At 35.3% G+C, this 26,232-nt stretch overlaps 1 protein-coding gene across 2 annotated transcripts; it reads left to right on the forward strand.

Annotated features, from left to right (window-relative positions):
- The first annotated feature begins 2 nt into the window (after positions 1 to 2).
- On the forward strand, positions 3 to 25,050 carry LOC121390242 (lysosomal amino acid transporter 1 homolog). Of its 2 annotated transcripts, none has more exons than XM_041522021.1 (8): positions 3 to 103; positions 4,407 to 4,612; positions 7,030 to 7,159; positions 15,637 to 15,727; positions 17,728 to 17,912; positions 19,686 to 19,772; positions 21,022 to 21,192; positions 24,542 to 25,050. In XM_041522021.1, the coding sequence occupies exons 2-8, from the start codon at positions 4,422 to 4,424 to the stop codon at positions 24,662 to 24,664; spliced, it is 978 nt and encodes a 325-aa protein (XP_041377955.1). In that variant the 5' UTR covers positions 3 to 103; positions 4,407 to 4,421; the 3' UTR covers positions 24,665 to 25,050. The 2 variants fall into 2 exon arrangements, with proteins under 2 accessions (XP_041377955.1, XP_041377956.1); XM_041522022.1 differs by lacking the exon at positions 3 to 103 and adding an exon at positions 109 to 167.
- Positions 25,051 to 26,232: the final 1,182 nt, after the last annotated feature.

Raw genomic sequence — 26,232 nt, forward strand, 5'->3', positions numbered from 1 at the left:
CAGGATGATGCCAGATTGTTTACAACGATATCAATATGGCTACATTACCGTACCTGCAGGAGATGGCTTCGGCAATATCCGGAAATGCGCAGGTCCACTTCTGGTAAGGTCAAATGTCACGTAAGGTGTCACGGGTTTGATCGCATTGTTTTAAGGTTTATTACCAGGTTTGTATGCTAGGTTAATTAAAGGAAAACTTTAATGATCCTACATAATGAGGTTAATGTGTATACTGTTCGAAAAATTATATTCCGAAGTTGCGTCCGCTTATTTCTTAAACTTGGTTAACCTTAGTAACGGTGACAGTTTACCACACCCAGAAAACATTTTTAAATTATAAATGTATCATTGTATGTGGGGAGGGGACGGGTGTTACTATAAACGTTTTTCGTAATGCGAAAATAATGTAATAGTTAATAATTCTGCACCGAATGTAACATCTCTAGAAATGCAATTTAGAAGGCTTTGTTTCGTAAATTTTGTCTTTGTTGCTTTATTCTTTTTTTGGTCTTTCTGTCTCCCCCCCCCCTCTCTCTCTCTCTCTCTCTCTCTCTCTCTCTCTCTCTCTCTCTCTCTCTCTCTCTCTCTCTCTCTCTCTCTCTCTCTCTCTCTCTCTCTCTCTCAACTCTCTAACTCTCCCCTTGGCCTTGCTCTCTCTCTTCCCCATGGTCCCCACTTGCTCTCTCTTCCTCTCTCTCTCTCCCTCTCTCTCACACACACACACAGTTAAGCTAGCAATGTCAAATATATTTTTTGCTTTTAGAACATAATATATATACTAGGGACCGCGGACACTTTTTAAATATGACAAGAATGATATTGATTGTTTGCTATACTGAAGAAATAGCTTTAAAAGAATTTTAAAAATGTAAAAAAATAAAATAAAATCAATTAGCTCTGACCCCCCCCCAAATTTTTTTTGTAATCAGGGTAGGTAACTCCGTTTTGCAAAAAAAAATTACAACGCAAAAAGTTTGGCACACTCAAAATTGTAGGAATATATTCATTATTTTCAAATAAAATACCTTCAGTACCATTAATATAATCAGTATAATCAACTAATTGGTCATTATAATACCCATCCACCCCCAAAAAGGGTTCAACATAAGAAAACAGCAATTTTTGTTGCATAAGCATATATCATACAACATGTGGAATGTAATAAAACTCATTTGTGCATTACAACTGAACATTACCATCATCGTCATGTGCTACATGTAACTCCTCATTCGTTACCCACATTATCACAGCATTCAATTGTACAGAGTAAAGAGCATCAGTCGGCCATGGAAAACGTGATATACAGGTCAATGGTCAATATGTAAGAGGACAAAATGTGTACCATTAATGTTGTATCTCTGTCAAAATGTCAACGTGTGTGTGTGTGTTATATATGAGAGATAGAGATGTGAGACAGTGAAAGAGGGGGAGAGAGGAAAAGAAAGACAAAAGCAAGAGAGATAACAGATATAATATTATGTGTTAAGTTTTGGGAAATTGAGTTTCTTCATAATTACAAAATTTGGAATAATTAGAGAATGCTTCATTGTTGTTTGTATGGCTTATTAGCCAGCCTGTCTTTGATTTTTAAAAAATAAGTTAGTGGCATTAAAAAACGAAATTACATCACCCATGCTGTGTTATTGAGACAATTATATACACATTTAGTGCTGTCAAAGGTGTACAAACGGTGGTTTAATTGGTGAAACGAAAAGTCGTAGAATAAATAGTTAGGATTTTAAAAAGGTTTTTTTACACATTAAGTATAATGTCAAAGTTGACATTTTTACCTGGGTACCACTTTAATTGATTACAGCCAGTGCTCCACAACTGGTGTAAGAAAGGCTGTGGTGTGTACTATCCTGTTGGTGGAATGGTGCATATAAAAGATCCCTTGCTGCTAATCAAAAAAGAATAGCCCATGAAGTGGCGACAGCGGGTTTCCTCTCACAATATCTGTGTGGTTCTTACCATATGTCTGACGCCATATAACCGTAAATAAAATGTGTTGAGTGCGCCGTTAAATAAAACATTTCCTTCCTTCCTTCCACTTTAATAGTGATATTTTGACTTGACATTTTTGCCAGTGAGATTTTGTCCTACATCGGTTAATTATAAAGATGTGGTTATAGGGATTATTTTTATGTGACTCCCTAACAACAGATGTGTCAGGGCCACAATAAATGTATTCATAATAACAAATCATTGAAAATGTAAACAAATATCCGCCATCTTGGATTGTAGTAAACAGACAAACAGGAAGATGTTGTTAACGGGCGATCACAGTTATACAATAAATCAAAACATCTAAATTTTGTCATGTACTGCAAGAGTAATAAATTAAATATAATTACCTCACAAAAATAAATACTTGCAATAACCACAACAACACTATTTTTCAATAATTAAATGCAGTATCGCTACTTTTTCACTTTGCCACTGAATAAAACGTAAAGTGGCAAGTAACACGAGTTCTATATTTGTTATAAAGTTTTATCAATGTATTTTATACCTGTTACAAGTACTGGTATTCTTCCAATATTAAACAATAAATGTTTTATAGACGTTAACTAACATGTGCTTGCATTCGGCAATGGTGTAACGGGTGTAAGTGGCGCTACCAGTCTTCCGGTGCGGTCTCTATATATACTACAAATATCAATTTTTATTTTTTTTACCTGTTATGCACTGTTATTTCTATTATGTTGACATAAATCTAAGTCACACAAGAATAATCTGTTAAAGGCACTTTAACAGGACATTATTGTTTTAAATATGGATTATAAATAAAAATTACATTCATTTGGAATACCAAATCTTGATAGTGCTTAGCTTAGTAACTTGTTTAACGTGTCCATATACCACTAGGGTTTCAAACACGCCTATCCCGAGTCCGGCCTCCGATAGGATCGGGAGTCTGACTCGGGATAGGGACTTGATAGTGCACATGTTTTAATTGAGCCATGATTGAAGGATATCCATATCAACCCTTTAAACTTAGAACTCTTTACTGAGAAGTCTATAGAATGGAGAGCTGGGACCACCTTGGTCAAATTGAGCTATTTAACAAGCAAACTCGCTGGTTTGTGTTTACCAATTATAAAGTTAATTTTTTGCTAGCCACCGAACATGACAATTTCTTTGATTGAAAAAAATATATATCTTGACTCATAATCTATTTTTTGTGGTAAAAGCAAATAAGTGCTGCAATTAATTTTCACCAGACTGCAGCTAGTTGCCAATTATGCTGGCAGACAATTTCAGCAGAAGTGAATGGCGACTACATTTATAAACATCAGACTAGTATACCTTTAAGTTTAGGTACACTTTAAAAATGTAAATTCCTAAATCACTGTGAATATTAATTTAATATGAAATTACCCATGTTTCTATTAAGTATATTTGGCATAATAATGAGTTTGACAGGGTGGCTTTATCCACATATGAGTTTGGACTATTTTCCGTTCCAACTAGTGGTCCACAACTGGTTCATCAAAGGCAGTAGTATGTGCTGTCCTGTGTGGGAAAGTGCATATAAAAGACCCCTTGCTGCTTATCGGAAAGAGTAGCCTATGTGGCAGCAGCAGGTTTCCTCTAAACAAATATGTCAGAATGACTATATGTTTGACGTCCAATAGCTGATAATAAGATAAAAAAAATCAATGTGCTCTATATAGGCATCGTTAAATAAAATAAACTTTACTCTCTTTTTTTATCCACATATGATATATTTACATATTTTCCAGGAACATTTTGGTTTTAAAATTTTGATTGTTAAAATTTCTGGTTAATTGAAAATTGATTAGCAACTACTGTTTAACTTTAATGTTTTAAAATTGTGTAGCGATCTTAGAGACTGAAACTTGCATAGTGAATTGTGACGTGATACTGAACAAAATGTTCTCTGATTTAAAAATGTTTTAAAATTAAAAGTGTGTGGCTATCTATGAAACTTGTGTAGTGAATCACGACTCGATACTGAACAAAATGTTCCCTGATTTAAAACATTTGTTTACTGTTCGCAGGGCTTTGAGATTATGGTAGCCCCACTCCCATTGCTAGTGATATTCAATGTTGGGCTAGTAAATAACTACTATTGCCATGTCCGACGGCTAGTGAAAAACAAAATTGTCAAATGCTGGGATTAAGTCGATTTTGTAAATATGTATATCCTGCCACCACCACCAAGTGTTAGTGATTTTAAGCTCTATTTCCTTCTTTAGGTGACATATCTGATTATTACTCTTAATTAGTAAAATTACATTAACTAAATGTAAAGTAGGGCTTGTTAATTTGTAATTGTGGCTAGTAAACATTTTAAATCACTGATCCCATGGCTAGTGAATTTTACAAAACTTCTAGAAGCCCTGGTTTTCGTAATAAAAGTGTTATCAATTTACTTGCAGAGGCTCTAGCAGAGTATGCCAGGTTCCAATCTGATTTGGTATGAGCATGATAGTGTTTTTATTGATGGTAAAAATGCCACTAACTGCAGTGATGGAATACAGTGGATATGGAAGGTGATGCAGGACTGTGTTTACAATACCCACGGGGAAGTCTCGACCATACTGGGCTTATTGTCTATCGTTACCTGGATGTGTGTTGGTATACCGTAAGTCGTACATCTTCCTTTATTCAGTATGTACTGTCAGGGCTAGCTTTGGGTGAGCAAACTATTTTGCCAAATTGTTTATTAAACTTCAAAAATGGCAGAAATCAACAGTTTTTTAAAATTTAAATGTCAATTATTACATGGAATTATTTTGCCAAATTAAAATAAAATTCGCCAACTGCTTTTAAAATTCTCAATTGGCGAATTTGGTGAATGCCAGGGCTAGCCCTGACTGTCCTGTATATAGGAAAGTGCATTATAAAAGTGCATTATAAAAGCAGTAGTTGAAAAACTGTCTTCCCGAACAGTTTTTGCCAGTCAACATCATCATAGGCCGGCAGTTATTGTTTGGTCTAGCAGGGTTCAGGGGCATCGGAAGCGCTACGGCAGTAAAGGCCGGCGTACCACTTTTTACGCCAGGAATGTTTTTTCTCTCTTCCCATAGTATAGATCTCATCATATACATTGCTTCCATGGCCGTACCAACTTTTAATTGCTTTCGACACTCCTCGGGGTTTGATTAGGACTCATGATGATGTCTGCTCTTCTAGGCCAAACAAAATTAATTTCTGGTCTCTGGTCAGCGCACTCATTGATTTTGACCCTTGTATAACGTTTTTTTTTTAATTTTAAATTTACCATGGTATGACATACATTTTTGCCAGGTTTTTCTTGCTATAATGTAAAACTGCATTTGGAGCCAAAATGCCATCACACATGAACTAGGACGAGCATTCTGATTTCAATTTAAATATATGCCCCTTATTTTGGTGTCAAATATACCCACTTTTTCTGTGCAATCCATGCTTTGAAAAAAAAGAGAAAAAAAGCTGCATCAGTTCTGGAACTTTGGTCTGACCAGAGACCTATTCTCCCCCCCCCCCCCCCCAATTCATTACTTATTTTAAAGGTGCATTCTCCGTGTGGGATATAGCCCAGTGGTAAAGTGCTTGCTTCATGTGCAGTCAGTGTAGGATCAGTCTCCATCAGTGGGCCCATTGGGATATTTCTTATTCCAACTAGTGCCACTACAGGTATATCAAAGGCCGTGGTATGTCCTGTCTGTGGGATGGTGCATATTGAAGATCCCTTGCTGAAAATGTAGCAGGTTTCCTCTCTTAAGACTATTTTGTCAAAATTACCAAATGTTTGACATCCAATAGCTGATGATTAAATCAATAAATCAATATGTTCTAGTGGTGTCGTTAAACAAAACAAACTTCAGTTGTTTTTTTAGATGCATTATCAGAGTTACATGTGCCATTTTTCACTATTTTCACCTGCATTATTGATTAATAACTAAAATTAATCAATCCCACATATAATCTTTGCATACTTAGTTCAAGAATATCAAAATTGTAACGTGTGAAAAATTATTTCCTTGAGAATCCTTGGCAAACAATATAACATACATATATTCATCCTTTATCCATTAAAATGTCAGCCAGTTCTTTGTCAAAATGGAGATTTAATTCAAATTCAAACTGGTCATCATACATTAACCTATTGGTCATCTTTATTTAGGGACCACCTTTATTAGCCAATTGCTAATTTTTATACAAAATGGCTATGACATTTAGTCTTCGGCTAGTAAAAGGGGCGAGATGTAGCCCAGTGGCAAAGCGCTCGCTTGCTGCACGGTCGGTTTGGGATCGATCCCTGTCAGTGGGCCCATCGCTCTAGCCAGTGCACCACGACTGGTACATCAAAGGCCATGGTATGTGCTATCCTGTCTATGGGATGGTGCATATAAAAGATCTCTTGCTGCTAATCGAAAAGAGTAGCCCATGAAGTGGCGACAGCGGGTTTCCTCCCTGTGGTCCTTAACCATATGTCCGACACTATATAACCGTAATTAAAATGTGTTGAGTGTGTCGGTAAATAAACCATTCCTTCATTTTCTTCGGCTAGTAAAATATTTCCTAAATTTAATACATTTTAATAATTTTCAAGGAAATACTCCACATATCTGAGAACTTGGCTAAACCAACATTTGTTACAGCGTGAACCCTGCTTATTGGATTTTGCGATAAGTATACATGTAAATGAAATCCAGTAGTTTGGAAATATTTTTTTGTGTACTGGGGTATGTAATTCAAGTTTTATATTTTACAAGAAACTTACTTATTTAATCCCCCTCGTGCTAAGAAGCACTTAAGGCTGTAACCAGAGATCGCCACTGTTGCCTGTCTTTTGCCAGCTTCTCCAGCAGCCCCCAGCTCAGACTGCCCTCTCAAATTTCCTTCTCTACTGTCCTCCTCCATGTTCCTTTCGGTCTTCCTTGTTTCATTTTTTTATATTTTTTTTTTTATTTGAAAGAAAAACAATAATAAGTTTGGTAATTATGCAACTTTGAGATTGCACATTCAAGTAGACTTGATGAAGATTTTTTTTTTTTTTTTGAAAATCATTTTCAGTCAGATGATTCAGAATTGTCGTAACCTCAAGGGAATGGTGGGGATCTCCTTCTGGCTGATGATGCAGTGGTTTCTGGGCGATGCAACCAATCTGATTGGCTCAGTTCTCAGCGGTCAACTCAGAGTGCAGGTATGGAAATTAATTTTTTATCCAGAATTAGAGTAGTTTTATGCATTTCCATGTTTGCTCCAGCTTGAAATGGTATTTTTTTTACGTTCTTAAAAAAGACTTGTCTGTAAACTATTTATGTAAAAAAAAAATGCCTCCCTGTACACACATGTATGCCCTTTCAGTTTACATGTTTTATTAGGCTACTATCCCTTCTCCCATGTACATGGGTACATCTACTCGCCATACTGAAACGTATATTGAATTCATTCAAGCAGAAACTGTAAAAGAAATAAAATTAATATTCTAGAACTAGCAGAATTTAAATTTGTAGCTGGGGTTTTTTGTTTTTTTAATTATTTATTCCAGTCCATTTTTTACATAACAGACAACTCATGCTGAGGACAAAACATAAGTCGTGGAAAGCACCAGTACAAGACATAATTATTTGATTTTAAATAAGCTTTCATATTAATATATGTAAACTATACAAATCATGTAAACAAAACAAGACAAATAATAACACAATGGTTTATAAAAGTAATAATAAAAAACTGTTATGGTTTCTGTCAGGTTATAGGTTATAGAAGAGGGATTAATAAATAAATAAATAAATAAAATAAATAAAGTAAATAAATAAGTAAATTTAAAGAATGTAGTAATAATAATAAAAGAAAAATAAATAAATAAACAGTAATAATAATAATAAAAAAGAAAAGAAGAAACAAAACAGAAAGGACTGACACACACACAGACACACACACACACACACAGAGAGACACACACACACAGACAGACACACACACACAGACAGACACACAGACACACACACACATACACATACACACACAGACACACACACACAGACACACACATATACACACATACACAGACACACACATACACATACACATACACATACACACACACACACACACACATGACATACACACACACATGCACATACACATACACAGACACACATAGACACAGACACACATACACACACACATACAGACACACACAGACACACACACAGACAGACACACACACAGACACATACACACACACACAGACAGACACACACACACAGACACACATACACACACAGACACACATACAGACACACAGACACACACACACACACATACATACATACACACACACACACACACAGACACACATACACACACACATACAGACACACACAGACACATGCACACACATACACACAGACACACACACGCACGCACACACACATACATACACATACATACACACAGGCACACACACAGACACACACACACAGACACACACAGACACAGACACACACAGAGACACACACACACACACACAGACACACACACACACACATATACACAGACAGACACACACGCACAGACACACACACAGACACACACACACAGACACATACACACACAGACAGACACACACACAGACACACATACACACACAGACACACATACAGACACACACACACACATACATACATACATACACACAGACACACACACAGACATGCACACACATGCACACACATACACACACAGACTCACAGACACACACACACACACATACACGCACACACACGTTCACTAACTCACACATGTACGTAAATGTAGTTACTGTTAAAAACAAATTATAATTCATATATGTGGTAATTTAAAAACTATTATTAATTTCCTGTGCAGTCTTGCAAAGTTCAGAGATACATGTACTGCAATCCTATTTTACTAACATTTCATGTTTTAACGTGTGAACTGTTGGTTGTGGGTGGAAAGGAAGGTGTAACAAACTTAAATAAATAAATTAATTTATAAAATTAAATAAATAAATAAATTATCAAATACATGAATTATCAAGTTATGATTTCAAAGAGCGAATGAGATAGATTATTTTAAACAAACTTCATTTAAAATTTTAAAACAGTGTCTGTGATTTAGCAGTCCTTATTTATATGTAATATCACATGTACATTTCACTCTGTCCCTTACTAAATTAGCCAGTTGCTAATTTGTATACAAAGTGATTACAACATTTAGTCTTTGGCTAATAAAATGTTCTTTAAATTAACAACTTTTTAATAACTTTCAAGGACTTTCAAGGACATTCTTCACCTACCAGTATCTGACAATGGGCTAAAACAAAATTTGTTCCAGTGTGTGATCCCTGTTGGAGATCCCCTCCCTGTATGCATTTTGTACATGATGTCCAGAATCCCCACCCCCAAAATAAAATCCAGCTCCCAGTTATATTGAGCATACCTCTTTGTGTGGAATGGAGGAGATGAACTATGGGGGAAGGGGGAGAGATGTACTGTGCAAATGGCATATGTAGGGAAGGGGATGAGGGTTAAAAATTTTTTTTTACAAATCCCACAGGTACTATATGGATCAATCTAATTAAAATTAGCTCCATATTACATGTGGATCTAACAGCAGCCCGTTGGAGCTCATGTCCAGTTGACCTTTCATTCAACCAATCAAAACCTTACTTGCAAAATCATGCCAGTGATTTGAAAAGAATTTTAAAACATTCGGTATTATGCGGAGGGTATACAAAATGATTTGGGTGAATTACGAAGTATGCCGGAAACTAATTTCTATATAAAAATTTATATAAAATTTGTTTCAAGATGAAAAAAACCCCGTGATGGTATAGCCTTAAAATCTGTTTATACCAGTATACAATCCAGAGTTTATTACTGCACTTTTCCCCCTGTTTTTTCAATGTTAAAATAGACCAACAAGTTCGCTTATTGCATAATAGTCAATATTTTTAGAATATGTACGCTTCCGAATAATGCTATAAAAGGAGAAGTGTAATTGGTGGATATTTAAATTGTTATTTATAGATGAAATGTCATCTGGACATGGGAGTCCACGCAATGCTGTTAGATCTACTGGTATATACCAGTAGAGCTAATTTTAATCAGATTGTATATGGATGATGGTCCACTAAGCTACTGCCAGCAGAGTACTTAATATAAACAGACCCACTGAGCCATGAGAAAAACCTTCTCACCCGGATGAAACCGCTAGCCATGCCAGGTGTAGTCCCTGACTTAGGGAGACATGCCTGAGCCTTTAATGGATATAGGACATGTAAAATAAGTTTTGAGTTTTCAGAAAACCCCAATAGTTGATTCTGTGACCTCAAGTGGGTGCTGGGGTGAGACATAACCAAGTGGTAAAGTCAGTGCACCATAACTGGTATATCAAAGGCCGTGGTATGTGCTATCCTGTCTGTGGGATGGTGCATATACAAATGGGAAAAATGTAGCAGGTTTCCTCTCTAAGACTATGTTGTCGCGTGAGAGCTAAAATGTCGTAAGGGTCAGATACGACCTAAAACATCTTTTTTGCATATTCGGAATCGCCATTCCCGATTATATATTGTCACAAAAAATCGTAGCTATATGTATGTCCCTAATTGCATCGCTTATACAGAAGGATTTAAATGGTCATAAGTGAATCACAGATACCAATTTGCACGAAAATAGACATAACTGACACATACGACTTTCCTCCGATTTACTTGCTGTCTATTATGTGAACATGACTGATCGTGTGTGGTAGATACACCCTTTTTAAATACAGTTCATTATATAATTATGTCTGACATAGATCGTATGTGCCAAATATGACACATATGTATTCTTTGTTGTCAGTCTGTGATAGAAATTGCAAATGTGAAGTAGAATAGAGCATACATAATGTCAATATTTTTATTTGCTTGAATCCTAAAAATAATATGACTTTTGTCATTGTGAGAGCTCTGTCTATTTAAGAAAAACATTTGGTACTGCATGCAACGAACCATTTGGCAACAGACAAGAATGGTATCTGTATATATAAATAGGAATTGCAGTAACATTAATGTTTGTATGGTTTGCTATTTTATATGCACCATAATTATAATAATAAACATGTTTTGGTGAATTTTCTTGAAAAATAAATATCTATTCTGAAATGTTTTTAATTGAAGCAAAGTTTCCAACATGTAATTTGTATCTGTAGATATAATTTTAATTCATAATAATGTTGTATGTGGCATATACGACCAAAGTGCAAGCATAATCACACTGATTTTGGATGTACATGTATTTAATTATATGTTACGGTGATCAAGTTCCGCCTTTCAGCTACCTTTGAAGATCTACATGATCGCCCTAATGTAGGCATTGTGGATTAACAATATTGCACATACAAACGTCATTGTAAGTTATCCATGACAAAGTCCAGTAACAAAAGACAGTGTAATCAGATGTAAGGTTAAAAGGCGAATAAAGTGAATGTGGCCTCAACGTAAACGATAGCGAAATCTATGAACTTTGATTAAATTTACAGTTAAGAAATATTTACAAACATAGCACACACAACAGGACATGAACATAACATAGCTCACATAACAGGACCTGGGCCCCGTTCCACCAAGCGATCTTAGCCCTAAGATCAACTTAAGTGCATAGGAGCCCTGAACATGGTATATAGCATACACAACAGAACTTGGCACATCAATGACAACAAGACCTGAACATAACATAGCAAAAAGCTGAACATGAGAAAGTAATCACCATAGAAAATTAACATGACAGAGCACTTGCAAGACAGTTTATTTGTTTGTTTTGTTTAACAACATCACTAGAGCACATTGATTAATTAATCATCGGCTATTGGTAACATTTGGTAATTATGACTCATAGTCATCAGAGGAAACCCGCTACATTTTTCCTAGTGCAGCAAGGTATCTTTTATATGCACTTTCCCACAGACAGGACAGCACATACCACGGCCTTTATCCAGTCACTTGCGACAGAACCTGAACATGACATAGCACTCACAACAGAACCTGAACATAATAAAGAACTCACAACAAAACCTGAACATGACGTGGCACACACAACAAAACTTGAACATGACATAGTACACACAACAGAACCTGAAGAAGAACATGACAGAACACACATACAACAGACCATGATCATGACATAGCACACACAAGAGAACTTGAACATGACATTTCACTCACAACAGACGCAGAAAATAATTTAGCACACACAACAGAAACCGGAGGATTGATCACTTAACACTCAATAAAACATGGAGAGAACACTGCACATAACATAGTCTCGAGATATCACTGAACACACATCATACATAACCTGGAGAGATCTCTGAACACAGTAGAACCTGAAGAGATCACTGAACACAGTAGAACCTGAAGAGATCACTGAACACAATAGAACCTGGAGAGATCACAGAACCTGGAGAGATCACTGAACACACAACAGAACCTGGAGAGATCACTGGACACACAACAGAACCTGGAGAGATCACTGAACACACAACAGAACCTGGAGAGATCACTGAACACACAACGGAACCTGGAGAGATCCATGAACACACATCACAACCTGGAGAGATCCATGAGCACACATCACAACCTGGAGAGATAACTGAACACACAATAGAACCTGGAGAGATCACTGAACACACAATAGAACCTGGAGAGATCACTGGACACACAACAGAATCTGGAGAGATCACTGAAGACACATAACCTGGAGATATCACTGGACACACAACAGAACCCGAGAGAGCACCAAATACACAACAAAACCAGGAGTATGCACTGAACACACAACAGAGCCCGGAGAGTACACCCAACGCACAGCAGAAGCTGTATGGGTTACTGTTCACTCAATATAACCTGGAGAGAATCCTGCATACTCAAAAGATGGACATGGTATAGTGTTCACTACTTCTGGATTTGATATTCAGTACACACTCTTATTGGAAATGTAAATCCTATTTCCTTTGAATGAACTTCACTTGAACCCGGTGTATCCCAAACCAATAAGCTGCTAAACATAGTTTCTTCATTAAAGGATACCAGTTTCAGTTTGCTTAACTATTCTGGTTTGTCTGTTGCACTAGCTGATAATAAACCAGGTATTCTTGAAACTAGTGAAGTACACCCTGAGGCAGCAGACCCAGGAACTATCTGCAAAAGGACTCCCATGGCGCAAAGAACACGGAAAGAACACTGCACACAACATGACACCAGCTTTTCTGATGACTCATCAGGAACAAATACTTGCCTAGAAAAAGAGGTTTTGTATAGACAAGTCGTCTGATTCTGATGCACCATCATCAAACAACTAACATGGAGCACTACCACCAGTGTTTCTGCCATATAGAAATTTTTGGGTATGCATGGCTCTATGGAATTGAAAGAAATGAAAGAAATGTTTTATTTAACGACACACTCAACACATTGTATTTATGGTTATATGGTGTCAGACATATGGTTAAAGACCACACAGATATTGAGAAAGGAAACCCGCTGTCACCACTTCATGGGCTACTCTTTTCGATTAGCAGCAAGGGATCTTTTATATGCACCATCCAACAGACAGGATGGTACATACCACGGCCTTTGTTACACCAGTCTATGGAATTGAATGCAACCACAGTCAACAGAGATATGGGGGGTCCTCCCTCAGAAAGAAAATGGGTTATGTTTAGGGTTAGGATTAAGAAAATCATACAGTAATGATAAGAGTAATTAATTTTGTCAAAAAGTTAACGTAAAAAAAGAAATTCTTCAAAAATATTTGGGTATGGTACCATACCCATTTTACCGTCTGGCAGAAACCCTGCACCAGATAAGGTCACACAAAATCAGGGGTGGGTCAAAGAAAACAAGGATTTCACGAGTCAGAATAGGTTTTTTTCACATTATTATTTTATTCAATTAATCGTGTTATTATTAACAAAAGTAAAATAACTTTTTTCAAGTAATATTTTGTTTAAACAGTGATTTTATTAATACGTACTTCTACTTGTATTCCCTTTTAAATGTTTGCTTCTGAATTTTTTCTATTTACAAACTTTCTCCTTTTTAAAAATAAATATGTGATTTGCAAAACTGAAATGTTTTAGAAGTGATGGTTCTTTCAGAATAAATATTCAAATTTACTTGATATACTGTTGGTCGTAAGTGACGCATTTAATTCAATCATGAATAATTGTTGTAACTACAACTATTTAAGCAAATAACTAAAACACCTAGTATGCTATAAATACCGTAAATATACAAAGAAATCGTAAATATGTTCAGCTTTCATTGTCGTTAAAACAAATTCGACATCTTAACTACTGATCAAGAAAAACAGTTTTCCTTCATTATCTCAGCTTTTTAAAAATGAATTTTGATGCACTTACATCCTTTTGGCTCTCACACGACAATATGTAAAAATTATCAAATGTTTGACATCCAACAGCCGATGATTAACAAATCAATGGTTAAACAAAACATTTTTTCAAGTAGGCAGGGTTTAAGCAGTCGTTCGCCAAATTGCCAAATGCGATTTAATATTGCATTTGGCAAAAATATTTCATTACCAAATCGCCAAAAAGCTCATCCGCTATTTGTTTTTGAGGAGTATTTGTTAATACATTAAAACACATACAGGTCGGAAATAGTTTACAAGTCGGAAATAACAACTTCCACGTAAACACGAATGCAGCAGTAGTCTCGCTATTTGTTATTTGTACATCTACTTTGAGCATGCTTGTTTTGAGCCACTTCCGTCGGATTCTGTAACAGCTTTTGTCAATCGGAATAGCTCACTACTTTTCGCTTTCTCCATGTGGCCGATCACGTGATTTCTTGTGTGCGGAAAAAGCTGACATGTCTCGATTGACTGTTCATGGAATACCACTTACCAGGTATATCATAAAGGATCGTTAAAATGCTGATTTAACTGTTTAACTTTATCTTTATTTTTGTCGAATATTTAACAATGTACTGTCATTACAACTCCTAGCAATAGCAATAAACTGGGTGCAGTAAGCCTCAGCAGACGATTGTGATTTAGTTGCATGTAATGTTTTTACAGAGTAGCCATGAAATGCACTTCACAATGTGGATTTTAAAACGGGGCAGAACTGATGGATACATTAAAGTAGTAACTGGGCATGGACACCCATATTCATTCAGAAATTATGGGTTAGAAATAAATTACTTTAAAAAGAGCCTTAATTTTGTCATAATTTTTTTGGCTAACTGAAACCTGAATGTGGCTACAGATGTTTTTGGTCAAATTAGCCAAATTGCTAACAATGTTTTAAGTCCAGCTTAAACCTTGTAACCCTGTGTATGTACTATGTACCATTAAGCTCTACATGTATGCTATTGGTTAATGTTTGCAACCTTTATTGGTTGCTGTTTCTAAATTCTGGCATGAAGCCAATAATGAATTTTTGTTTTCTGACTAATTGTTTCTTTGGCATCCATATATAATTATAATTAATTTTTTGTTTATTTTTCTTCCCCATTATCGTTCAACATAATAAAGCAGTGAATTTTTAAATAAACAAACCTATTACTAAATTGGTATGTTTATTTAGGATAATCTTATGCTTTAAATGGATATGTGATAATCTTATTAATTTTTTTTTTAATTGCAGATTTATACTGCTGTCTGGTTCATTTTAGCAGATATTATACTGCTAATGCAATACACAGCATATCAGTGTCAAAAGCGAAAGAATGCTAACGGTTTGTAGTTTATTTTAAATTGTTAAATGCTTGTGCACATTTGTCACAATCCATATATGAATACTTGGTGATTTCCATACTGTTATACATTTTGTCTAAACTGATATAATACATATGATTAATAACCTAAAAAGGTTTACTTTTGAAGTCATGTTATATTAAAAAATAGGTCATATTTGTATTTTCATTAGCAATAAAATTATACATTATAATTTTGAGTGGTTTTTTTAAAAGATAATTTTTATGTTGTCAGTTACTTTTCAATGATCATCATGCAGTGTTTCTGCCAGAATGAAAATTTTGGTCAGTCTGCTACACGTTAACAGTGTTTCTGCCAGAATGAAAATTTTGGTCAGTCTGCTACACGTTAACAGTGTTTCTGCCAGAATGAAAATTTTGGTCAGTCTGCTACACGTTAACCGTGTTTCTGCCAGAATGAAAATTTTGGTCAGTCTGCTACACATTAACAGTGTTTCTGCCAGAATGAAAATTTTGGTCAGTCTGCTACACGTTAACAGTGTTTCTGCCAGAATGAAAATTTTGGGTATGCCGCTGTGGAATTGAATTCAACCACAGTCGATGGGGGGGGAGGGGGGAAGAAAGAAAATGGGTTATGTTTAGGGTTAGGATTAAGAAAATCATATACATGTAGTAATGATAAGAGTAATTAATTTTGTCAAAAGGTTAACTTTAAAAAAATAAAATCTTTTGGGTAAGGCGCCATTTTACCCATTTTACCCTCCCTCTGGCAGAAACCCTGCCTTGTTATTTGCAGATTAATGACTGGTCACATATATGTTAATCAATGTATTCTTTAATGCATGGTTGTCTTTCCTATCTTTATTTCTTGACCAAGTATTGAAAAAAAAAAATATATGATACCAAATAGTCATGATTTAAAATAGTAGAAAAACGTAGATGCTTTGGGCCTCAAATAATAGTGCACAGACACTACCACAACCCCTCCCTATTCCTAGGGGGTTGATCACACATGTTTTATTGTTACATAATATCACATACACAGAGCTAGCTCTGGGTGTTCAGAACATTTTGCCAATTGTTCTTATAATTTGCTGATGTAATACAGATATTTTAGAATTCCACCTGATAACTTCAGATCCAAAATCTGGGATTCATGGAAACTCAAAATCGCCTGCATTGTCAAATGTTTTAAGGAGCGGGACGTAACCCATTGGTAAAGCTTGATGGAACGGTCGGTCTAGAATCGATCCCCATCAGTGGGCCCACTGGGTTATTTCTCATTTCAGCTAATGCAACACGACTGGTATATCAAAGGCCATGGTATGTGCTGTTCTGTCTGAGATTGCTACTAATGAAAAAATGTAACATGTTACCAGCCAGCGCACCACGACTAGTATCAAAGGCTGTAACATGAGCTATCCTGTCTGTGGGACAGTGCATATATAAGATCTCTTTGCTACGGTAATGGAAAAATGTAGCAGGTTTCCTCTCTTAAGACTATTTGTCAAAATTACCAAATGTTGGACATCCAATAGCCGATGATTAATAAATCAATGTGCTCTAGTTAAACAAAACAAACTATAACTTTAATTTTGTCATATGCTATGGGCAGCATTTGTTTTTATTTCATTTCAACATATTTCCGTGCTTATAGTCTATTAAGGTTCAAGAACGGTCCTGGGCACACACCTCAGCTATCTGGGCTGTCTGTCCAGTATGGTGGGTTAGTTATTAGTTTTTAGTGAGAGAGAAGAGGGTGTAGTGGTCTTACACCTACCCATTGAGAAGACCTAGTAAGTTGTGTAACTTGTGCCTAATCCATTTGTTCTTTAAAAAGCAATAAAATATGTTTCAATCATTTGAGTCGTTAAAACTCGCTTTGGGTGGGAGCCGGTACCAGGCTGCGAACCCAGTATATACCAGCCTTATGCCCGATGGCTTAACCACGACACCACTGAGGCCAGTTTAGGAATCACAGTCTGCTTAATTGTCCTCAAGTGATACTATTGTCTTTACAGTTACTCCTGATCTTCCTAACAGAGCCGTCCTCTGCTTGTCGGGCTTGTTTCTAGTCAGTGGTTTGGGTTATCACCTTGATTTCCTCTCTCCATGGTTCAGACGTCCAGGTACCAGTCTTCCCATGATGCATCACCCTGCAGGCAGGAGGCTGATGGCTACTAACGTGCAGATGCATATCTTTTTGGTAAGTAACCCTTCCTAAACTGGCCAATTGTAGAATATCAGACCACCATTATACTTTCCTAAAGATCTGAAGTGATGGGTGGTTCTCCAATCACATTTCATCATTTTCATTTAGTATAATATGTTATGATGTTAAATTTGAGAATCTGTCTATAAAAAAAAGCTACATATTTGCATTGAAAATGTACTGTACAGAAGTACCATGTAAACAAGAGTTTGATGTCCCAAATAATACCTAATAGTATTGTTTTTATCTAAAATGTGAAGAATTTACAAGACAAAAACTAAATTTTGATGTTTAACAAAGTTATTAAGTCTACTCATTTTTCTTTTTTTGGCAGGATAGTTGATGTTATTGACCATTTATCTATATAATCTTTGGAGCCAGAAATAGGATGTTTCAGATATGATACAAACTAAATGAGAAAGCACTCTGTTTTAAAATATATGTACAAATTTTTGAATCTCAGTTCTTATTCCACATTTCATCTTGGGCTTAAACAGTTTTAAGATTGGATTAGCTAGATGTTACAGAAACCGATCACTGCCCTTATAGTTGACATTCGGTGGTCATTTATTGTATATATGATAATGAAGAAATAAGCAGGGTTATCTCTGGCACTCACAAAATATTTTTTTAGAAAATAACTGACAATTTCTGCAATTTTTTAAGTTTAATAAAGCATTTGGCGACTTGTTTTGTTCACTCAGAGAGTTAGCCCTGAATAAGGCCTACTGAAACAATGTTCATAAGTAATAAATAAATAAATTTGTTTTCCATTTTTGTGCATCATATATACCCATTACCCATTTGGGGGGCCATTCAGCAATTACTTAACACAGTGGTGTGTGGGGGGAGGAGGGGGTGTCATGGAATGTGTTATGAAGTGTTATGGGGAGGGGTTATGTCAAGAGTTATGGAATGTTTTCATAACAATTGTCTCATTTTTATTTTTATTTATATTTAGTTATTGCCATTTTGTTTTTAAATAGATGATTTACTATCTAGTAATTTATTAGCAAACCCAATGAATACAAACTGAAAATCTAAGAATATTGGTCAAATTAAATCATTATGGCATGTAACATAATTTTACAGAAGTGTGTGGTCTTAGCATGACAAAACATGACAAGGAGGAGAAAGGAAGGAAGGAAATGGTTTATTTAACGACGCACTCAACACATTTTATTTACGGTTATATGGTTAAGGACCACACAGATATTGAGGGAGGAAACCCACTGTCGCCACTTCATGGGCTACTCTTTTCGATTAGCAGCAAGGGATCTTTTATATGCACCATCCCATAGACAGGATAGCACATACCACGGCCTTTGATGTACCAGTCGTGGTGCACTGGCTGGAGCGAGAAATAGCCCAATGGGCCCACTGACGGGGATCGATCCCAAACTGACCGTGCATCAAGCGAGCGCTTTACCACTGGGCTACATCCCGCCCAGGAAGAGAAGGGTGTATAAAACTGTCAGATTTTGCATCAGATAATTGTTGACCTTTTAACCCCTTGCTGTATGTTGGAATACATGCTCTGTGAGTGGGGTGGGTGGGCAGGAAGGTATTTTGTTCAGAACTTACAACTCACAAAATACCGAAATCCTGATTCATTTGCATTGAGCCATAAGAAAACTCCCAACAGTTGATTCTGTGACCTCAGGTAGGTGCCATACCTTAATTGATTGCGGTTGCTTGATTTATTAGTTTTAATGGGCTTGTCACTAACAACTGCATTTTAATACATTTCCTGTGATTCCATTTCAGAATAACGTAGACATCACCGGTTATACTGTGGGGGTCGTCTCTTCGATGTTTTACTTCGGCTCCCGGCTAGCTCAAATATATAGAAATGTGAGTACGCTTAGTTAAAAACTTAATTTAAGGACCTTATTTCTCTAAAAATGGATAATAATCTAGCTATTGCATCACCTTAACTGAACTGATGGAGTGAAATCCATGTAAACCCTCTCGGCAATTTTAGTTTTTGAATTATGGACCATTGCCATAATTCAATTATTTTTACAAAATATCATTAATAAATGGAATATGGTGGTTATGACGATGGCTGAATAAAGTACATTTAGGGACAAATCAAATTTTTTTTTTTCACGTAATACTTTGTTAGACAATCAAATAGGTCAGTGGTCTGTGACAATATGCCTTTAAAGGCACATCAATCCTTGTTTAAAGGACTGTCCTGAGTTTGTAAGATGTTTCTAACTAACAGCTTTTTTTGCATATTAATTATTTGTTTAAATTTGTTTACAATACTGGTGTCTGTATACCCAATGTGCTGGTGGTTTTGTGCTAAAATTTATAGCAGTCATTGTTAATTTTCTTCATACAATCTGGTTTTGGCTGCTATAACAAACATTTGATTTCTACTGATATTCTGAATAGGAAAATATCTTTAAAGTAAAAGACCCTAGTTTGAACTTGTGGGAACAAGATACACAGTCTGGTTCATCTACAGACCTGTAATACATCTGAATGAAGATGCGATACGGTGAAATAAAGAGTCCATGACATTGAAATGGGGAAATTCCCTCAAAAAATAGATTACAGCTAATTGTCACCATAGCCGTTACTTCTGACACCTGTGTTTTTAGAATTACGAAAAAATTTATTTCGTGGCATTACAAACACCAGGATGACCATAAACACTTTGTATGTACGGATATGGATATTGTAAACAATAGAATGTAATAATGTCTGATTTCAAGTATCGAAAACAGCTTTAATAGTGAAAAATATGCTGTAGTGTTTAAAAACTAGGGTCTGTTACTTTAAAATGTAATTTTAGTCGTCAGAAGGACTTTTGGTCACAAACATCTTACAGCGGGAGCAAACTCACAATAGTTTATGTCTGTTTAAAATGTCTTTTCATGGAACCATTAAATAAATATTTCTTTTCTTGATTCCATATAAATTCTCTTTGGCCGGCCTCTTACTATTTTTTTTTTTTTTTTTAAATAAATCATGATGTCTACAAGTTGTCTATGTATGTCCCATGATTCAATCGGTTTCTGACTGATACACAGATTCATAGGATTTCACTTTCAAATGTTATTCTCAATTTTTTGTTTTTTCTTTCTTCCAGTACAAATTCAAGTCTACGGAAGGCTTGTCTAAGATCATGTTCTGGTTAGCAGTTCTAGGAAACATCCTGTATGGTTCAGCAATCATCGTCCAATCCCTCAATGGAATATTTATCATCAGGCATTTACCATGGATTGCTGGAAGCCTTGGGGTTGTCTTCTTAGATATTACAGTATCCTTTTATTGGGTGGGTGGGACGTAGCCTAGTGGTAAAACATTTGCTTGGTGCACTGTCGGTCTGGGATCGATCCTTGTCGGTGGGCCCATTGGGCTATTTTTCACTCCAGCCAGTGCACCATGACTGGTATATCAAAGGCTGGGGTATGTGTTATCCTGTGTGGGATGGTGCATATAAAAGATCCCTTGCTGCTAATCGAAAAGAGTAGCCCATGAAGTGGCGACAGCAGGTTTCCTCTCTCAATATCTGTGTGGTCCTTAACCATATAACTGTAAACAAAATGTGTTGAGTGCGTCGTTAAATAAAACATTTTCTTCCTTTCATTGGGTGTCACATGTTGACAGAATTAGGATGTGGCACATACGTAGCTTTATCATGTAGTTACAGATCAACTTTTAACTTTTATTGGGTGTCACATGTTGACAGAATTAGGATGTGGCACATACGTAGCTTTATCATGTAGTTACAGATCAACTTTTAACTTTCATGCTGATTTACCCATTTTTCACAGAGTTATGGCCCTTAAACTTAGGCAATTCAAAAACAAATTTGGATCCGGTAGGGGACATGTATAATGTATTTCTTTAGCAGTCCTCCCAGAATGCTTGTTTATATAGAGGATATTTCATGTTTTTTGTCAAATATGATTTATATCCAGACCTGTCAACCTTTAGACAAGAGAAAGCAGGAGGTGTGTGTTGAAAAAGCAGGAGATTTTGTCAAAAAGCAGGAGATTTTTAAATTCACACAATTTAACCCAAAATCGCAAGATTTAAAAAAAAACATTATTACAATAAGTTATATGAATACTTTATAATGTCATATATACTTCTTAACCTTAGATCTTGGCATTAAAAAAAAAAAAAAATTATTAATTTTTTTTTTTTTTTTTTTTTTTAAAGTTTAAATATTATTATGATTTAATACATATTTAAAAAAAAAAAAAATATTATCCAAAAATGTTAAGAACATGAACAAGAAATAAAAAATTTAATTAGTACATTTACGGTATTACACTTACAGCCTTACAGGTTGCGTTACATTATCATTTGTGGTTAGTGTACCTAAGTACCAAAGACAAATTTATATAAATCTTATAAATTAATATTCAGTTTTTACTATAATGAGGAACGGTGGCGTGGTACTTATTTAAAATCATTATAATGATGCAATAAACATTGTATTTTCATTAATCATAAGTAAAACCTCATTACGGACATGGTGTGAAATATACCGGAATTATACCCATTTCCGTGAGTAACTTTATGTCAATGTCAAACACAACATTTTTTAATTGTACAAAAATAATTTCTTGAAGTGTACCCTTATAACCAACATTTTACTGCACAAACATACAAAATTAACTGACACAAGTATGTTTATACAGCTAATTGGTCTTTTCGTTGTCTTGCTGTGACATGTGATTTTAACATGCATCGTGTGTATCGCTGTCAACTCGGAGTCTGGCAGTTCAGATTCGTCATAGTTGCATTATGTAATCCAGTGGGAAGACATTTTACAATTCAGAGGTGTTATTAGAACTAAATTGGATATTTTTTTTTTTTTATATGGCAACACTGAATGTCAATACACAGCCTGTTGAATTAGCGGCAACACGCTTTGTAGCCATTACGATGACAACAAACATTATAATTACATGTCATTTTATAAACTCCATGTGCTTTTTTAACAATATAAATAGGCTATCCCACAATTTTTACTTCGGCAAAGGTTAAACAGTCGGGACAATTCGGCCTGTTACATTCTCAGAAGCCGAAAGTAGTCGACATTTGCCGAATGAGAAAAAAAGGCAGAGTTACTTCCCTTCTGTTATTTTGACAAAAGAGGATCGATTTTTTTTTATACTTACAAAAATGTCATTTAAAAGGAGAAACTGTCTCCCGCACAGGAGAAAGGAGATTTGATCAAATACCGGGAGACTCCCGCGGAATCCGGGAGGGTTGACAGGTCTGTTTATATCTCATCGAGTGAAGTTTGCATTCATATCTCACAAGTCGCGCTTGAACGACGAGTTTGATATGATTGCAAACTTCACGAGATGAGATATAAATCATATTTGACCAAAACATGAAATTTTCTATTTATTATATAACTTTAGGCAATTTACCTTTATTTTTAAAATGCCAGTAGCAAAATAGTTCCGGCTTTCTTACAGTGACGATAACACATTTTAGAGTGAAATTTTCATTCTAAAATGTGTTATCGTCACTGATAACACTTTTATTTCAGTGATATTTTCAGATATTTCACTGCATGTTATATAATAAATTTAGCTATTGCTACATTGTTCTTTAATATATTTTAAGAGCAACAAACTTTATAGTTTTGATGATTACTTGTAAAATAATTATAAATATGTGTATCATAAAAAAAAAAAACCACACTAAAGGACAAAACTTTGTCTTGACTGGAAAACAAAATACTATTTTTACCATTTTACCATGCCACAATAGCATGACATTCTGGGATAGTCCATTCAAACATATCACATGAAGCTGAAATGAGTGTTGTGACTCGCCAAAGTGCTTTTCTGCATCACTGGGATTCCCAAGATAAGAAAACACTGATGTAATATTTTTTTAACATAGATCAAATTGAAAAAAGGGGCCATAAACAATGGCCCTAAAACTGTGAATACCATTGCGTCCCTAGGTAGAAGGTAATGCCAAAGAGGGAAGATATATATTTCCACATGAAACTTAATTTAAGCAGGCTTATGAGCAGGAATATTTTTGCAGATGTGGGTAGGGTGTCTAGATTGGGATGAGCATTAATAAAGTATAATGTAACATCTGCCTTCAAAGAACTGTATGCAGTATAATTATAACAACTAAAATTTCCTTTAAACGGGGGGGAGGGGGGGGGGGGAGTCGACCCCTGTTGTAAAGCACTTACCTGATGTATGGTCGCTTTAGGATTGATCCCCATTGGTGGGTCCATTGGGCTATTTCTTATCCCAGTCCGTGCTCCACAACTGGTGTAACAAAGGCTGTGGTATGTCATATCCTGTTGGTGGGATGGTGCATATAAAATATCCCTTGTTACTAATGGAAAAATGTAGATGGTTTCTTCTCTAAGACTACATGTCAAACTTATCAAATGTTTGATATACAATAGCTGATCATTCAAAATTCAATGTGCTCTAGTGGTTTCATTAAACACAACATATTTTAACTCCATCTATTTCTGTTTTGTGACAATAAAAAAAGTTCATGATATCCGTACTTTCCAATAATTCTTAAATTATTATCTAGGGAGTAGGTCAACCAGTCCATCTCCTAAAGGAGTTTTGATTTCATTATTTTCCTTAACTGATTTGCAGCTTTTGTTTCAGTTTCGATACTATGAACAAAGAAATTTCGACTCCTTGGCAAGAGTTCCTCTACTGAGAGATCAAGAAATAATAATCTACGATCCTGATGTTTCTTACTCCGTGAACGCATGACCTGTGTCTTATAATCCTCATTTTTTACATTCCACAGACATTGATATTTAAACCTGCAATCTCAACTATTTTTAACAATGCTAAATACAAGCACAACTTATGTCAGTTTTCTCCATAATTGAGACCAGCAATGCACTTAAAGGATATAGAAAAATGATGTCATAATGAAAATAATGAGATTGATCTATTTTAAAAGGTTAAATATTGGAAACCAGAAAATGTTAGTGAGCATAAGCTATTAGAGAATTTAGTGAAGCCAAACAAAACACTATTATTTCATGATGCTAAATTTAAAGGCATACTGTCATAGATTTAAGGACCATATTTCTCTAAAAATTAATAATAAATAAAAATTACATTAATTGTTCGAAACCAAATCTAGCTATCGCATCACCTTAACTGAACCATGATGGAGTGAAATCCATGTCAACCTTCTCAGGAATTTTAGTTTTTGAATTATGGACCATTGCCATAATTCAATTATTTTTACAAAATATCATTAATAAATGGAGTATGGTGGTTATGAAGATAGATGAATAAAGTACATTTTCAGACAAATCAAATAATTTTTGTTCAGGTAATACTTTGTTAGACCATTAAATAGATAGTGGTCTGTGACAATATGCCTTTAAAGAGACGAGATAGACTGTTCCGAAAAACGTTTGGGCAGTTGTTTTGTTGACGATTAACTGAACACACAACAATAAGTAGCATGCATATTACAGCAATTTTCTACTAAACTTAATTGGTAAGTTGCATAACATCAAAATTGTTCTTTCAGCCAATCCTACAATTTAAACTTATCATTTAAATTTTTTGTAAATAGGGAAATTTGGGGTACACTCGGGAACATTGTTGTATGGTATTTATAAAAGAATTTTAATGAAAATCAGACTTAAAAACACATGTATTTTTTTAACAGTATTTCTGGCAAAGAGTGCAATATCTACCAGCAAAGAATGCAATATCTACCTGCACACTGTGCATGATAACTCTCTCATAAGCAAAAACACGTCTTGCAGGAATGTGTTGCTCAAATAGTTAATTTTAGTGGGATGCTGGTAGTGAAAAAACTCCATTTGAGTATGACTGGAACATTTGAACACTGAGCTCATCAGAAGTCACCAAGGGCTATTAAAAATGTTTTCATATTGTTAAAAAAAGAAAAAGAGTAGTTTTAATGGGTATTCACTTTAGAAACACGGGGCCAAATTTACGAAGCCTGTTTTTCTTGGACACAAGTGTTTCAGCATTGTAAATGTATGTAGTTACACGTGTGTAAGACATAAACAGGTGTTTAAGCATTGTAAATGTATGTAGTTACACGCATGTAAGACATAAACAGGTGTTTAAGCATTGTAAATGTGTGTAGTTACACACGTAGAAGACAAACGTGTTTAAGCATTGTAAATGTGTGTAGTTACACACGTATAAGACATAAACAGGTGTTTAAGCACTAAATGTATGTAGTTACACACGTATAAGACATAAACAGGTGTTTAAGCATTGTAAATGTATGTAGTTTATATGGAAGTACAAGATTAGAAAAAGGAAATGGTGAGTTGCAT

This window comes from Gigantopelta aegis, chromosome 15 (assembly GCF_016097555.1).
Source record: "Gigantopelta aegis isolate Gae_Host chromosome 15, Gae_host_genome, whole genome shotgun sequence".
Classification (NCBI taxonomy): Eukaryota; Metazoa; Mollusca; class Gastropoda; order Neomphalida; family Peltospiridae; genus Gigantopelta; species Gigantopelta aegis.

Bases quoted from the DNA above. Each gene is read 5' to 3' on its own strand.
- LOC121390242 (XM_041522021.1), top strand. From the start codon at position 4,422: ATGCCAGGTTCCAATCTGATTTGGTATGAGCATGATAGTGTTTTTATT. The intron at 4,613-7,029 runs GTAAGTCGTACA...AATCATTTTCAG, and splicing joins TGGATGTGTGTTGGTATACC to TCAGATGATTCAGAATTGTC. The intron at 17,913-19,685 runs GTAAGTAACCCT...ATTCCATTTCAG, and splicing joins TGCAGATGCATATCTTTTTG to AATAACGTAGACATCACCGG.